At 46.0% G+C, this 14117-nt stretch overlaps 1 protein-coding gene across 2 annotated transcripts in view; it reads left to right on the top strand.

The window, feature by feature from the left end:
- Positions 1-14117, top strand: part of FSD2 (fibronectin type III and SPRY domain containing 2) — a 147859-nt gene that overhangs the window by 35255 nt on the left and 98487 nt on the right. For both annotated transcript variants that reach the window (XM_069624979.1, XM_069624980.1), the window contains 2 exons: positions 995-1129; positions 4896-5052. In XM_069624979.1, the coding sequence (XP_069481080.1) occupies positions 995-1129; positions 4896-5052 (292 nt within the window). The remainder of the gene's footprint in view (positions 1-994; positions 1130-4895; positions 5053-14117) is intronic.

Here is a 14117-nt window from a genome sequence, read left to right as displayed (position 1 = left end):
AGCCACCAGGTCAGACCTGGTGGCTGCAAGGGCACCCGCAAGCAGAACTCCTAGTATGGCGGTACGGTAGCAAAGTTGCCGGTAGCGATACCGGCGCCGTATTTGCCTTACCGCCATACTTGTAATGAGGCCCATTGGATTTATATGTGCCTAATCTGTTCCCATGTTATCACGATTCACCATCCGAAGATGCAGAGTATCCCTGTTTCCCCTGTGTAAAAGTGATCTGAAGATATCACACAGTGGCTTTGAGGCACTGTATAAATCACAAATAAATACACGAATCGGATTTGTTCTATTAAAATGAAACTTCTCACCAGCCTCTTCCCTGTTCAACAGTGTTACAACTTTTCTCCAGCCCAGCTCTGGTGGTAATACGTTGAAGTGCTTTTCTTTTTTCAATACTAAACTAGGATTTGACAGCAGTTGATTTTAAGGAGTGTTCCTTTTATTGGTTCACTGAAAACATACTTACAGTACTGTGATCAGTACATATGCCATTCACATTTAAAAAAATATTTTCAAAACGTCCTGACCCCACTGTGTGAGATGTCTATTTCTCTAAAACAAAGAATTTCAGAGAAGTAGACACAGCTTGTAAAATTACATTAAAGCAAGATCCATGAATCTACTCCGTATTGTTTTGTCTAGAAGTTTAGTCCAATTGTTACACTCTCACATACATATCACTGCTCCTACATTGCAAAATAGATTTTTACCCCAGTGCTCCTGGGTTTATTTTCAGCAAACTGCTAGTGACCTCAAACGTGCTTCTTTGACTGACATTTCCTCTCGTATTTTAAGGCACCATTCTTGTAGTATCACAGATGTAAATAATCAAAATAGGTGGCTCTCTCTGTATGCTAAGGATCAATTCATTTATAAAATGAATTGTATGACGCTAGGAGTGGTCTGCACATCCTTTGAGTACTGTATGCAATTATGTAAATCACATTACAACGTCGTTTACTTTTCCTATTTTTATTTTTTACAGAATTTGTGGTAAATGTTAAGGAAACGTACTGCACAGTGGACAATCTGGTCCCCAACACACAGTATGAATTTTGGGTCACTGCTTTAAACACCACAGGCATCGGACCAGCAAGTGAAAAAGCAGTTTATGTCACAGGTAAATTGTAACATTTGCGTTATTTATGATCATGATTTCAGAATTTCACTAAACATGGTCAAATGTACAGTAAATTGGATGAAAACAAATAATGTGTTTCCTCTCTAATTACCAGCAAAATTAGGATGGGTTTAAAAAAGCTTTGCAAAACCCTTGCTCTTGAAATGTGAAAATAGAATATGCCATTTGATTTAAGTTACACGTGCCACAGCTCCACCCAGTAGACATCACTGAAAGGTCTCTATAATTGACTTGCTTTCCATGCCGGTAAGATAGCTCAGTGGGTTGAGCGCTCGCTGCTGCGATCGCAGTGTGATCTGCAGGTCGCAGCTTCGAAGCCCGCAAAGGCCAACTCAGCTTTTCATCCTTCCAACGTCGATAAATGAGTACCAATTTTGGTTGGGTGATATTGTGTGTAAATATATGCTCTGTAAGGCGCTATATAAATAACACATCATTATCTTTCACAGGGTAAGTAGTGGCATGCAAATGTGTGTAACTTGGGTGGCTGGCTCTACGGGAGCATCATTAGTCCAAAACCCTGAGGGTCCTATTCAGAGATTGGCGCTGCGATTAAAGGAAAAGTGGCAATAATAGGAGTATAAGCACTTTTACTACAGTGCAAAATGGGGACTTTTTAGGTAAAACATGTAAAATCGACCCCATTTTTGTGTGGAGGGGAATTTCCTCAACACAAAACTATTACTGCATGCAGTAATTACCACATGTGTTCATTACCAATCCTCATGGCCACCTGTGGGACTAAAAAGCAGGCCACTACTGAACGTGCAGCATGACCCTAATGCAGACCTGTCTCATTACCGCTTATTTACCGCATGCAAGAATGGTTTTGGAGTTTGGTGGTATTTTAGCCACAAAGAAATTACAATGAGTAACTGATTTACTCCTAGTTGTCTTTAATAAGTAAGTTACTCGTAGAAACGTCTTCATGAACAGCCCTAGAATGTTCATCATATTTTCATGCAAGATTTAATACTAATTACATTGCTTATTTGTTTATTGAGTTAGTAAGACCAAATAAAATATCCTCCGAGGGTTTGAATCCTTCAGAGAGGCACAGCTCCACCTCACTGATGAGGCCCAACAAGGCTGCAACACGTGTATGGGGTTGCTGCTGGTACTCTTGTTCAGAAGGGAATTGCCATAGCATTTCGGTGCTGGACTGCCTATGTGGGCGGGACAAAGACTGATATGCAAATGGGTATTTCCCATGTGTGAAAGGTACAGTGAGCAAAAAGCGATGGCTGCAAACTCTCAAAGTGGGAAAAAAAACCACAGAACAAGTTATCATGCCGTGTTCTTTCTGGAGAGGGGCACCTGCTACCTTTTTCAAGACCCGATTTAACAAGAGGAGACATTTGATTTTACAGGAAAGGACATATGTACACTTTTTTGGTTCCAAACAACCCTATAGCATGTATAGGTCTCTTTCAGACTATTGGACGGAAACAGTGAGATACACAAAAGAGGCATGGTTAAAACAAGTCTCCCATTCATGTCACTTTCAAATCGGCTGTTCACCAGAAAGGGTACAGGACATGTGTTGGTTGTGAAGGGCAGGTTTCCTTGGAAATGGGTTTGTCCAGTGGACTTCTCACACCGTTGGGTCCTGCCTGAAGCTGCAGTGTGTTTGAAGGAGATGTTCAGAACTATTTTGAATAGCAGTGGCTGAGAAGTCAATTCTTTTCACAAATTAGTTTTCTTGATAATAGTTTGAGATAAAGAGGTTTTCTGACTCAAGAACCTCTTCCCTTCGATAGCATTCATAATTAAAAATTAGATATCACTATAAAATGGCTGGGCAGACAGCCAGCTTGGAAGGCTCACTGGGTGGGGATTATGGAAGAATTCAAAGTCTGAGAGAGGGCAATACAGGAATTGGGAGGGGATGCCCTCAAATGTTTCAGAAGATATCTGCAGAATGGCAGGAAGAGGAGGACAAGGTAATGATAACCACACAAAGTGTGTTGGCATGTGGGATGGGAATGCTACCGTAAACCAGGGTTACATACATTCCTTTCCTGGTCAAATTGATAGGGAACTTCGTTGTGGTGTGCTGTGTTTAAAACAACGTCATGTTCTTCAGGACAACTTGATCAATACACACTACAACAATTGCTACTTCCTTTTAGCTATTCAAGACAGGATCATTACAGCAGAGTGCTTGGTTTTCAGTATTTGTACACATACCAGTATTGTGAATTTAGCCAGATGCGAGAATGTCCTAGATCCTTACCTGCTGCAGCACCTGAGTTTAAGAATATGGCAATCACCCCAGGGCCGGGGGCACAGACATGGCAGGTAACATCCTGCCAGCAGGTGCATAGGCAAGCCCGAGCGAAACGAGGCCCTCAGCGTGGGCTGTGGGCCATTACCATACACGTCCATCCCCCGGTGAAGGGGTGAAAGTCATTCGCAACCCAGGGTTCATCCGGGGGTGCAAATGTTTTTTTTTCCTGGGGATTGGCTGCGCGTATTACGCAACCCCAATCTCCTGCAGAAAAAAACAAGAAAAGAAGTCCACCGCCATAGAAAAAGACCTAAGTCCATTTTCCATTTCTATGGCTGCAGGCAGAAGAAGCGCTGGGACCAGATCACAAAGCTCTTGTCCAGCAAATAAGTGGGGAGGGTTTGGGGAAAGGGCATGTTTTGTTTTGGGGTGTGGCGGGAGGGTGGGGCGGCAACACAAAGGGGCTCCCTATTGCCTCCCCACATTAAAAGGAAAGGGCCTCGGGTGGCTGGAAACAGCGGGCAGTACACGATGTATTCTCACCCACTCTTCCAGCCACCTGATTGGCTGAGCACTCTTCGCCAGGCGGAAATTTACTTTTTTTTATTAGCTTGTCAAAGATCTGTTTGGAACCGATGGTGAAGATGGTCCTGAGAGGGAGGAAGCTGTCTTGCATATCTCACACTGCGACTGCACCAATTCAGGGTTCTTGGGAGAATTAAGATTGTGGATATGGGGTTCATGCAAGGAGTGAGGTTGTGAGTATTACTGCTTAAAGTCTTGCACAATGGTGCCAGCAGGTGAGAAGGTAGCCCTTTCTCATGGCCATTCATTCGTTGGCTTCACTGATGAGACAGGCAACAAGAGTGAAAACCCTGTGCCAAGTGCCAAGGTTCCCATACACTGAAAACATCAAATATTTAACTGGGCCAGGAAGTAGTGGCTGCCACTCATGGCACTAAAATGCCAAATCAGCGCTTTCTAAAGGCGGAGTGTAATAGGTGGAGAGTGGAAGTTTCCTTCTTTGGAATACACCATTCACCACTTGGCTCGTCCATCTCAGCAGATCGGCCAATGGTAGCACTGGCATATTAGAACCAATGGGCCTGATTCACAAAGGTTTACCCGGAGGCAAATCAGGAGGTGCATTGTGAGCATCTCAGATTTGAGCCCGCTGCGTTACACCTGATTTACAAATCGTAAACCAGCAAGAAATGTGTGTGAATCGCACGTGCATGCGGGAATCCCATGGATGCCGCAGTCGGATCCAGATTTTCTCCAGGCTCAGGCTTTGTGGATCACGTGCAATGGGGGAGGTGCAGATTTGGGGTGCTCATATCTTCTCGTGCAAATCTTTGGGAATCAGGATGTTTATGTCTGGTGGAGTGGGTACCGCTTTCCCCCATGCCCTTTCCCCCAGGCCACGGATCTGTAGGTGGATCTCCTGCCTCACTGCTGCACAACAGTTTAATTGAAAGCTACAAACCATCCAGTTGTTGTCTTCTTTTTCCCCAGCGCCATCACCTCCTCTTATTAAGTTTAAGCACTGCAGAAGCTGTGAAAATGCTGCACTCATTTGCTGGGAATCCGGTGAAAATGTGAACCCTGTCGATTCCTACATGGTGGAACTATGCAGAGTAACGAACGAGGACCCCGGGACTTCCGTTGCGGAGTAAGTGACTCACCCTCCCACCCCCACCCCACCTTCCTCTGCTCCCTCCTCTCCTCATTCAGTGTGCTTGCTGGTCCCGCTTTTCCCCAACTTCCCCGTCAACCTCAACCCACCCTCTAATCTTCCTACCCCAGACTAGGGTCTAGAAGGCCATGCGTGGGCACAGTACGCAGTATTCACTCTGGCAAAGCCTCAGGGGAGATTGCTACGGTGGTAGCGGGCAATATAAAAATGCTTATTATATCACACTGCATTCATCCATAAAACAGATCTGCATTTGAATCAATGTCAACAGGATATGTTTAAAGAGCTGAGCATGCATCAAGGTTCCATACAGCGAGGGAATAACAGCGCTGTCTGCTATATGCAGGCACGCAACTAATGTAGACTCTGCGGATCTGATGAACGCCTTTGTACTTTGTCAAACCCGGTTACTGTTTCCACATGTTTGAACCGATCATTGAGTAAGCATTTGTTGAAAAGCAGGCATGAGATGTCACCACCAATCAAGATCATTTATTGAACGCTCCTAGCACAGAGAAACATGACCGTGTAGAATCCTGGAAATAGACATGCAAGAAGCAAGTCCAAGGAGGAAGACATGTCACATTGATCGCTTCGAGTCAATTTCCCTGACATGCTGCCTAGATTTCAAAAGCTTAATCAGGTCACTTGTGCCGAAAGAACCGCTGCGTCCATATTCACCATTGTTAAGATTCAGATACAGAATATAATTAGAACAACACCAAATAAAAAAGGATACTCTAATATAAAGGATACAAGTTGAGTTCCTGTAGAGCTTCTCCCGATTGACTATTCTGAGTGTGAATTAGATGATTGAAACCTTCCAACCAATGCCACTCTCAGACTATAATTAACAAACACAGCCTGAAAGAGTAATTAGTGGAAAGGTCCAGATATTGGATGGATACACCAGTCTGTAGGATAAGAATAATAAGTTTTAATCACTATTCAATTTTAACCTAATTAAATGTATGTGTCAGATTCAGGATATGCACTAACCTGTAGTTGTGTGGACTGGAGGATGAAATTGAGTTCCAGGAATATCCAAAAATAAAAAAAAACAACGAAGGGAAAGGGGAGGTTAGTAAGGAGACTAACCCGAACGGAACGAGGGCTGCACTAGGGACGGGTCGGTGCACACCGGATAGCGTCCATAAAGTTCAGTGCACAGTTCTTGAAAGTAGAAATAATTTGAGGATTTGGATGAGGAGGCAATCCTAGAACATGAATGTCCACAATTGACTGAGACTGGCTGGGACCTTTGGAATGAAACAGGAGACCAGAAGAACGACAGCGCGGATCCAGCTAGCAGAAAGGAAAGGCAGTTCAGGAACCACCAGAATTAGTAGCGCGGGTCCGGCTAGCAAAGGGTAAGCAGATTGGAAGCTGCTTAGTAGAACCAGGCTCCGGAACGAAGATCCAAGAAACAACGATCAGAAGCGCCGAATAGCGGGAGACTTCCGTTTAAATAAGAGTCAGCTGACGTAAAATGCGTGAGTAGCGCGTTGACGTCCAGTCATGTGATACTCACGCATACCTATCGAGTGGACTGATAATGCGTGCAGCGTGTTTGACAAAGAAGTTCGCCATGTTTAGCGGAAATGAAGGCGTTTACCAGGAATCTTTCCCCAGAGTCGCCACCGAGTGTAAAATGGTCTGGCTGAGCTCTGGGCTGTAGATGTAGGGTGCTGAACTCGGACGTGAGAGGGCCTAGCAGGCATGACAGTGCCATCCCCCAAAGGGCGCGCCACACCCCTGGAATCGTGGAACCGGCGCAGCAGAGCGGGTGCGTGGATATTAGCGAGAGGTTCCCAAGAGCGGTCCTCCGGGCCGTAGCCCTTCCAATCGATGAGGTAATGTGGAACCCCTGCACGTATTTTCATATCCAATATGGCCTGTACTTCATACTCCTCGGAACCCTTCACAGAGAGAGCCACAGGCCGAACAGGCAGCCGAGTTCCGGCCACGAACGGTTTCACTAAGGACACATGAAACACAGGATGTACTCTCCAATGCGAGGGTAGCTTCAAACGTATAGCCACCGGATTCAACACCTTGTTGATCTCATAAGGTCCAACAAAACGTGGCAGCAGCTTTCTTTTCCCCGGCATTCTCAGGTTCTTGGTGGATAACCACACCGACATACCCACTTTATAAGGTGGAGACGGACGTCTGTTTTGATCTGCGTATTGTTTGGAACGTGCCCGTGCTTTCTCCAGATTCTTTTTAATAGAAGAATGCAAGGATGACAATTCCTTCAATTTATCGTCAGCCCTAGGAACAAGGCCGGAAGACTCTAGGTCCGCTGGAATGGACCTTGGATGCTGTCCATATAAGGCGTAGAATGGAGAAGTCCCTGTTGAAGAATGTACCGAATTATTGTATGCGAATTCGGCTGCGGGCAGTACTTCCAGCCAGGTAGACTGGTACTGTAAGGTCAAACACCGTAGGAATTGTTCCATTGTACCATTAACCCGTTCCGTCTGTCCGTCTGTCTGAGGGTGGTAGGAACTAGACATGCGTTCATCCATTAGGAGAGCTGTTGATAAAGCTTTCCAGAAACGAGACGCAAACTGTGACCCTCTATCGGTGATGACCACTGAGGGTAAACCAAAAAACCGGAACACATGTTTCAAAAACAGATCAGCTAGACAAGCTGCAGAAGGAATACCCTGACAAGGCAAAAACAAGGCCATTTTCGTAAAATAGTCCACCACGACCCATATCGTGTCGAACCCTTGGATAGGGGGCAATTCCACCACAAAATCCATGGATATCATAAACCAGGGTTTATGGGGTACTGGCAAAGGATGTAAGAGCCCCATTGGTTTCTGGAGCGATCCCTTACTTTGGATACAAATAGAGCAAGTATTGACGTAGTCTATCACATTTTTGGACATGTCCGGCCACCAGGCCCACCTCCGGATTAATTCCAGTGTTTTCTTCTGACCAGGATGGGCCGCGACTAATGAATCATGACCCCAGTTTAATGCCTTGGCACGGGTGTTTTCTGTTGGTAGATACAAGAGACCATTATAGTATGGGAGACCACCACGAATATCTAGATTCAGACGTTGTACATCTTGATGATGCTGAGATACCCAATGTATAATTTCTTGTTTCAAAGATGGTTGAACAAGGCAACTGCAAATCACTTTATCAGCCAATAAAGTCGGTTTGCTGGAATCCTCGGTAACAACCGTATGGAGCCGGGATAAAGCATCGGCTTTGGTGTGTTCACTGGCAGGACGATATGAGATCCGAAAATCAAACTGTGCAAAGAATGAATGCCATCGGGCCTGCCGTGCAGTCAAACACTTCATCGTTTTAATGGCTTGAAGGTTCCTGTGGTCTGAATAAACACAAACCGGATATTTGGCCCCGAGTAGATGATGCCGCCATGTCAGAAAGGCATCTTTGATGGCCAAAAGTTCTTTCTCCGTGACTGTATAGTTTCTTTCATAAGGGGCCAATTTTCGGGAGAAGAAAGCCACAGGATGTTCTGCTCCAGTGGATTTGCAGACCTGGGAAAGAATAGCACCAATTGCCATGTTGGAGGCATCCGCCTCCACTATAAAAGGCAAACCAGGGTCTGGATGCTGTAGAACAGGTGCAGTGGTGAAGGATTCTTTTAGCAGATCGAAAGCCTTTTGAGCCTCTGTCGTCCAGAGAAACTCAACCTTGGAACTTGTTAAGGCAGTGAGAGGTGCTACAGTCTTAGAGAAGTCATGTATAAACCGCCTATAAAAATTCGCAAAACCAAGAAATGACTGTAAGGTTTTGACAGAGGCGGGTACAGGCCAGTCTAGAATGGCCTTGACTTTGGACTGGCTCATTCTAACTCCCTGACTGGTGATATCGTAACCCAGGAACTCGACCTCAGAAGTGTGGAAAATGCATTTTTCAGTTTTTACAAATAGATGGTTTTCTCTCAATCTTTGGAGAACCTTGATGACATGTGTAATGTGATCCTGGATGGAGGGTGAATATATCAGTATGTCGTCAAGATAAATAACTACAAACTGATCGATGTAATCACTGAAAATATCATTCATTAAGTATTGGAAGGTTGCGGGGGCGTTGCACAGGCCAAACGGCATAACGAGGTATTCGAAAAGACCGTACCGGGTCTTAAAGGCGGTCTTCCATTCGTCGCCTTGTCGAATACGCACAAGATTGTATGCTCCCCGCAAATCCAGCTTGGTAAAGATGACAGAAGTACCCAGTTGGTCCAGAAGGACGTTGATTAGAGGCAATGGGTACTGGTTCTTAATAGTTATGGCATTGAGGGCCCTATAATCAATGCAAGGCCTGAGGTCCCCCTCCTTTTTTGGGACGAAGAACAAAGGAGATGCCGCCGGGGATTGAGAAGGGCGAATAAAACCATTGGCGAGAGCATTGTCAATGTATTCTTTCAGGACTGCATCTTCCTTTGGAGTAAGTGAATAAACACGTCCAGTTGGTATCTTGGCACCCTCCATTAAGTCAATGGGACAGTCGTATTGTCGATGTGGCGGCAATACCTCCGCTTTACCCTTATCAAAAACATCGGAATACGCATTGTATTCAGAAGGCACTAGGACGGTGTTAGAGCGGAGTGCCCCAATACTGGGAGAATTGTCAAGGAAGGCCAACACAGGAGTGGACACCACATTCGACTCCAAAAAACAGTTTTTATTGCAATAGGCCGATGGATATTGAATGTGACCGGTTACCCAATCAACATGAGGGTTATGCAATCTGAGCCACGATAAACCCAAAATCAATGGGTACTGAGGAGCAGCTATCACGTCGAAGACCAGGTATTCAGTGTGACCATCAGGCAGAGTTACCTTAATAGGAATGGTTTCTTCCGTTACCAAACCAGAGGACAAAGCCGACCCATCAACTGTATTGACAGCTTCGGGTACCGCTTTAGTAACAATAGGAATACCTGATTGTGCAGCGAACGTGTTGTCTATGTACATGTTAGAAGCACCGGAGTCCAACATTGCTTTTAAACAAACGATGGTTCCGTTGAATTCCAAAGAAATTGCTATCTCTATGGAGGAGGCGACATATAAAGCGGAGTCCTGTTTGGTACTCGGCAAAGGAACCCCTGCTATTGCCGAGCTTTGGTGTTTCCCGCTTTTTTGTACGGTTTTTTAGGGCAAGAGGCCAATAGATGCTCAGCGGAACCGCAATACATACATAAGTTGTTCTTACGGCGATTCTCGCGTTCCGCGGATGACAAACGTCCACGTATAACGCCAATCTGCATGGGTTCAGGTTCACTAGGAATAGTTTGAGACACACCAGGGTGACCAGAAGTTGACGTAAAGGATTTTTTCTCCCCTTTTCTTGCAGATCGTCGTGCATCGATCTGGAGGACTAAATCCAAAAACTCTGAATAGCCAGCAGGAACCACAGGAACTGTTGACAAAGCGTCTTTTTGTTCTTCTGTTAGTCCTTTGTAAAACACTGCCGTTTTCTTGTCTTCAGGCCATTGGGTCTCTGCCGCAAGTTGATTGAAGCGAGCAAGATAGGTCAAGAGTGTCTGGTTACCCTGTTGTAAATTTAAAAGCTCCAAATCAGTCGCCTGGTTAGCATAGCGCATATCGAACACCTTACTCATGGCAGATAGTAGTGCGTCACAGTCATAAAGTAAAGGACTGTTTGACTCTAATAACGGATTGGCCCAGGCTGCAGCAGAACCGCCTAAATGAGACAGCACAAAAGCCGCTTTAGTAGTCAAATCCGGAAAGGAGCTGGGTCTACAGAGAAAGTGCAGACGACATTGGTTTATGAAGGTACGATAGCATTTAGGATCCCCCATAAACCTCTCGGGCGGAGCCAAGGGAAACTGTGTAGGCATCAAGACCTGTAACTCCCTGGAGGGAGGAGGAAAGCCCGAACCGGAAGCCACTGGTTCTCCACCTGTCGCTCCTTGTGGTGCAGATCGTATGGCGTCCTGCATAACGTCCATACGATGATGGAGGGTATCCTGAGCAGATATCATCTCATGTCTTAAATCTGCTATGAGTTGTGTGAGGACTAGTAAGGGATCGGTACCCTCCATCTTTTATGGCTTCTGATTCTGTTAAGATTCAGATACAGAATATAATTAGAACACCACCAAATAAAAAAGGATACTCTAATATAAAGGATACAAGTTGAGTTCCTGTAGAGCTTCTCCCGATTGACTATTCTGAGTGTGAATTAGATGATTGAAACCTTCCAACCAATGCCACTCTCAGACTATAATTAACAAACACAGCCTGAAAGAGTAATTAGTGGAAAGGTCCAGATATTGGATGGATACACCAGTCTGTAGGATAAGAATAATAAGTTTTAATCACTATTCAATTTAACCTAATTAAATGTATGTGTCAGATTCAGGATATGCACTAACCTGTAGTTGTGTGGACTGGAGGATGAAATTGAGTTCCAGGAATATCCAAAAATAAAAAAAACCAACGAAGGGAAAGGGGAGGTTAGTAAGGAGACTAACCCGAACGGAACGAGGGCCGCACTAGGGACGGGTCGGTGCACACCGGATAGCGTCCATAAAGTTCAGTGCACAGTTCTTGAAAGTAGAAATAATTTGAGGATTTGGATGAGGAGGCAATCCTAGAACATGAATGTCCACAATTGACTGAGACTGGCTGGGACCTTTGGAATGAAACAGGAGACCAGAAGAACGACAGCGCGGATCCAGCTAGCAGAAAGGAAAGGCAGTTCAGGAACCACCAGAATTAGTAGCGCGGGTCCGGCTAGCAAAGGGTAAGCAGATTGGAAGCTGCTTAGTAGAACCAGGCTCCGGAACGAAGATCCAAGAAACAACGATCAGAAGCGCCGAATAGCGGGAGACTTCCGTTTAAATAAGAGTCAGCTGACGTAAAATGCGTGAGTAGCGCGTTGACGTCCAGTCATGTGATACTCACGCATACCTATCGAGTGGACTGATAATGCGTGCAGCGTGTTTGACAAAGAAGTTCGCCATGTTTAGCGGAAATGAAGGCGTTTACCAGGAATCTTTCCCCAGAGTCGCCACCGAGTGTAAAATGGTCTGGCTGATCTCTGGGCTGTAGATGTAGGGTGCTGAACTCGGACGTGAGAGGGCCTAGCAGGCATGACAACCATAGGCTGCAGATTTGTGTACACCACAAGACTTTCTAGAGCGCCTCTATAACCTTACTGCAATGTAGGCAAGGGGGATGCCATACTACTGCACCCGATACCCGATATGGAAAACCTGAAGGACCAACCACTGACCTCATCGACTAACGCGCAATTTCTCCAGTTTACTCACGACATGCAAACTCAAACTAGCCACCCACACATGGCTTTTAAAAGACTCTCTCACCCACTGTGTAATCATGAGGTCCCCTGTCTGCATACAAAGCCCCTACTAGAACGCTGTAATGCACACAGAGCTCAGCGAACATCTGATCTGCTCAACAAACACAAAGCAATGGCGTCTTGCCTTTTCCCACCCCTTCCAACCAACCAAACCCAGCAACTCTAATCCGGATCCTCCAGAGCACCTGGAGACCATACACATGGCGGTGGTGCCTGGTGGAGGTCCTATGAACTTAACACTATCTTCCCTAGGGTATGGTGTTGGGGATCTGTACATGCTTCTCTCCCTGGAGGAATCAAGGTGCCTTGTCAGTCGACTTGCATATTAAAACCCAGTGCACAGTTGTCTTTCCTGGCAAGTTCACTAACTTTGGCGGCAATATATATCAAAGCGTAGCTGGTAAATATCCACTAGAGTGATGTTTTCCACCTATGGGTTCGCAGTAACATAGACAATGAGGGTGATGCTCGTATAGTTCATGTCACTCCGAACCGGATGTAGGAAATATCCTTTAGTACATGCCTGCTTAGCGTTAATGTTATATGGCATATACCCGTCCCCAGGGTCGTTCCTACTCCTTCAGCTTTTCCCAAGCACTGGCAGGGCAGACAGTTGAAGACGGGAGTCATAAGGAAACCATATGAAATATGCACAAAAAAATACCTGACCCACTCCTAACTCCCTCCCACCCTCCCTCATGACGAAAATGTCGGACCACCAGCCTCCATCAGTCTAGAATACAAGCAATGGCCGAACTTCTACTTCCGTCCTCAAACGTCCTCAGGCTGTCCATCGCCCTCCCTCTCCCAAACATCAACCAATAGCGGGCCTCCTGTCGACTTCCTCCATCTTGCACATGGCTCCTTGGCCATCTCCCCAGCCACACATACAAAAATACCCGGCCACCTGCCTCCACTTCCATCAGGTTCCCCTCCCCTTCCTCCCCCACATGGTGTTGCCCTGGAAGGAACACTGAGACACAGGTGCACACTGCATCAGTTGTGTGGGTGTCCGCCCCACACCCCCGCCCCCATTGTGTGAGGACATCAGTGAACAGAGAGTTGCTGCCTTGTGTCTGGCAGTGCAATGTTTAGCTTGAGCACATGGTGAGCGCTGGAATGTGAATACCTCTGGAGGAGACTTCTTATTCACTGAGCTGGCTTTTTTTTGCAAGAAGCTCCCGGTCTTGGGCAAGGCACAGCAAACTCAGATCTGGAGTCCTGTGTGCAGGGCCAGCTTTAGCCCTGGTAGCACCCGATGCAAAACTAAATGTGGCGCCACCCACCCCAGCAAGAGGTGCCCGCTCCCAGGCTGAAGCAGTGCACTTATCAGTTAGAGTGCCGCAGCTACACCACCTTTCAAAGGCTGCCCCCTGCTGATGTAGCAGCAGCGCTCTATGGAAAGGCAAAGGGTCCAGCGCGAGAGTGGGGCGCTTTTCATTTTATTAGGGTGCCTTTACCATGCCAGCTACGGGGAGCCCTTGAAAGATTCTGTCGAACTAGCTAGACAGGGGCAAATGTGGCGCCCTAGGCAACGGCCCGGGGTCACCCATGCCTAAAGCCAGCTTTGCCTGTATGCAGTGTCTGTGCCTATTATATCTTTAACCATTCAGTCTAAGGCAACTCTGCTTAGATTGAAAACTATGCAACAGCTTTCAACATTGGTTTATTGAGGTAAACCCAGCCTGCTAGCAAAGAAA

Source organism: Ambystoma mexicanum, chromosome 11, assembly GCF_040938575.1.
Source record: "Ambystoma mexicanum isolate Mex_15411 chromosome 11, UKY_AmexF1_1, whole genome shotgun sequence".
Classification (NCBI taxonomy): Eukaryota; Metazoa; Chordata; class Amphibia; order Caudata; family Ambystomatidae; genus Ambystoma; species Ambystoma mexicanum.
This window is presented reverse-complemented; position numbering and strand designations above follow the sequence as displayed.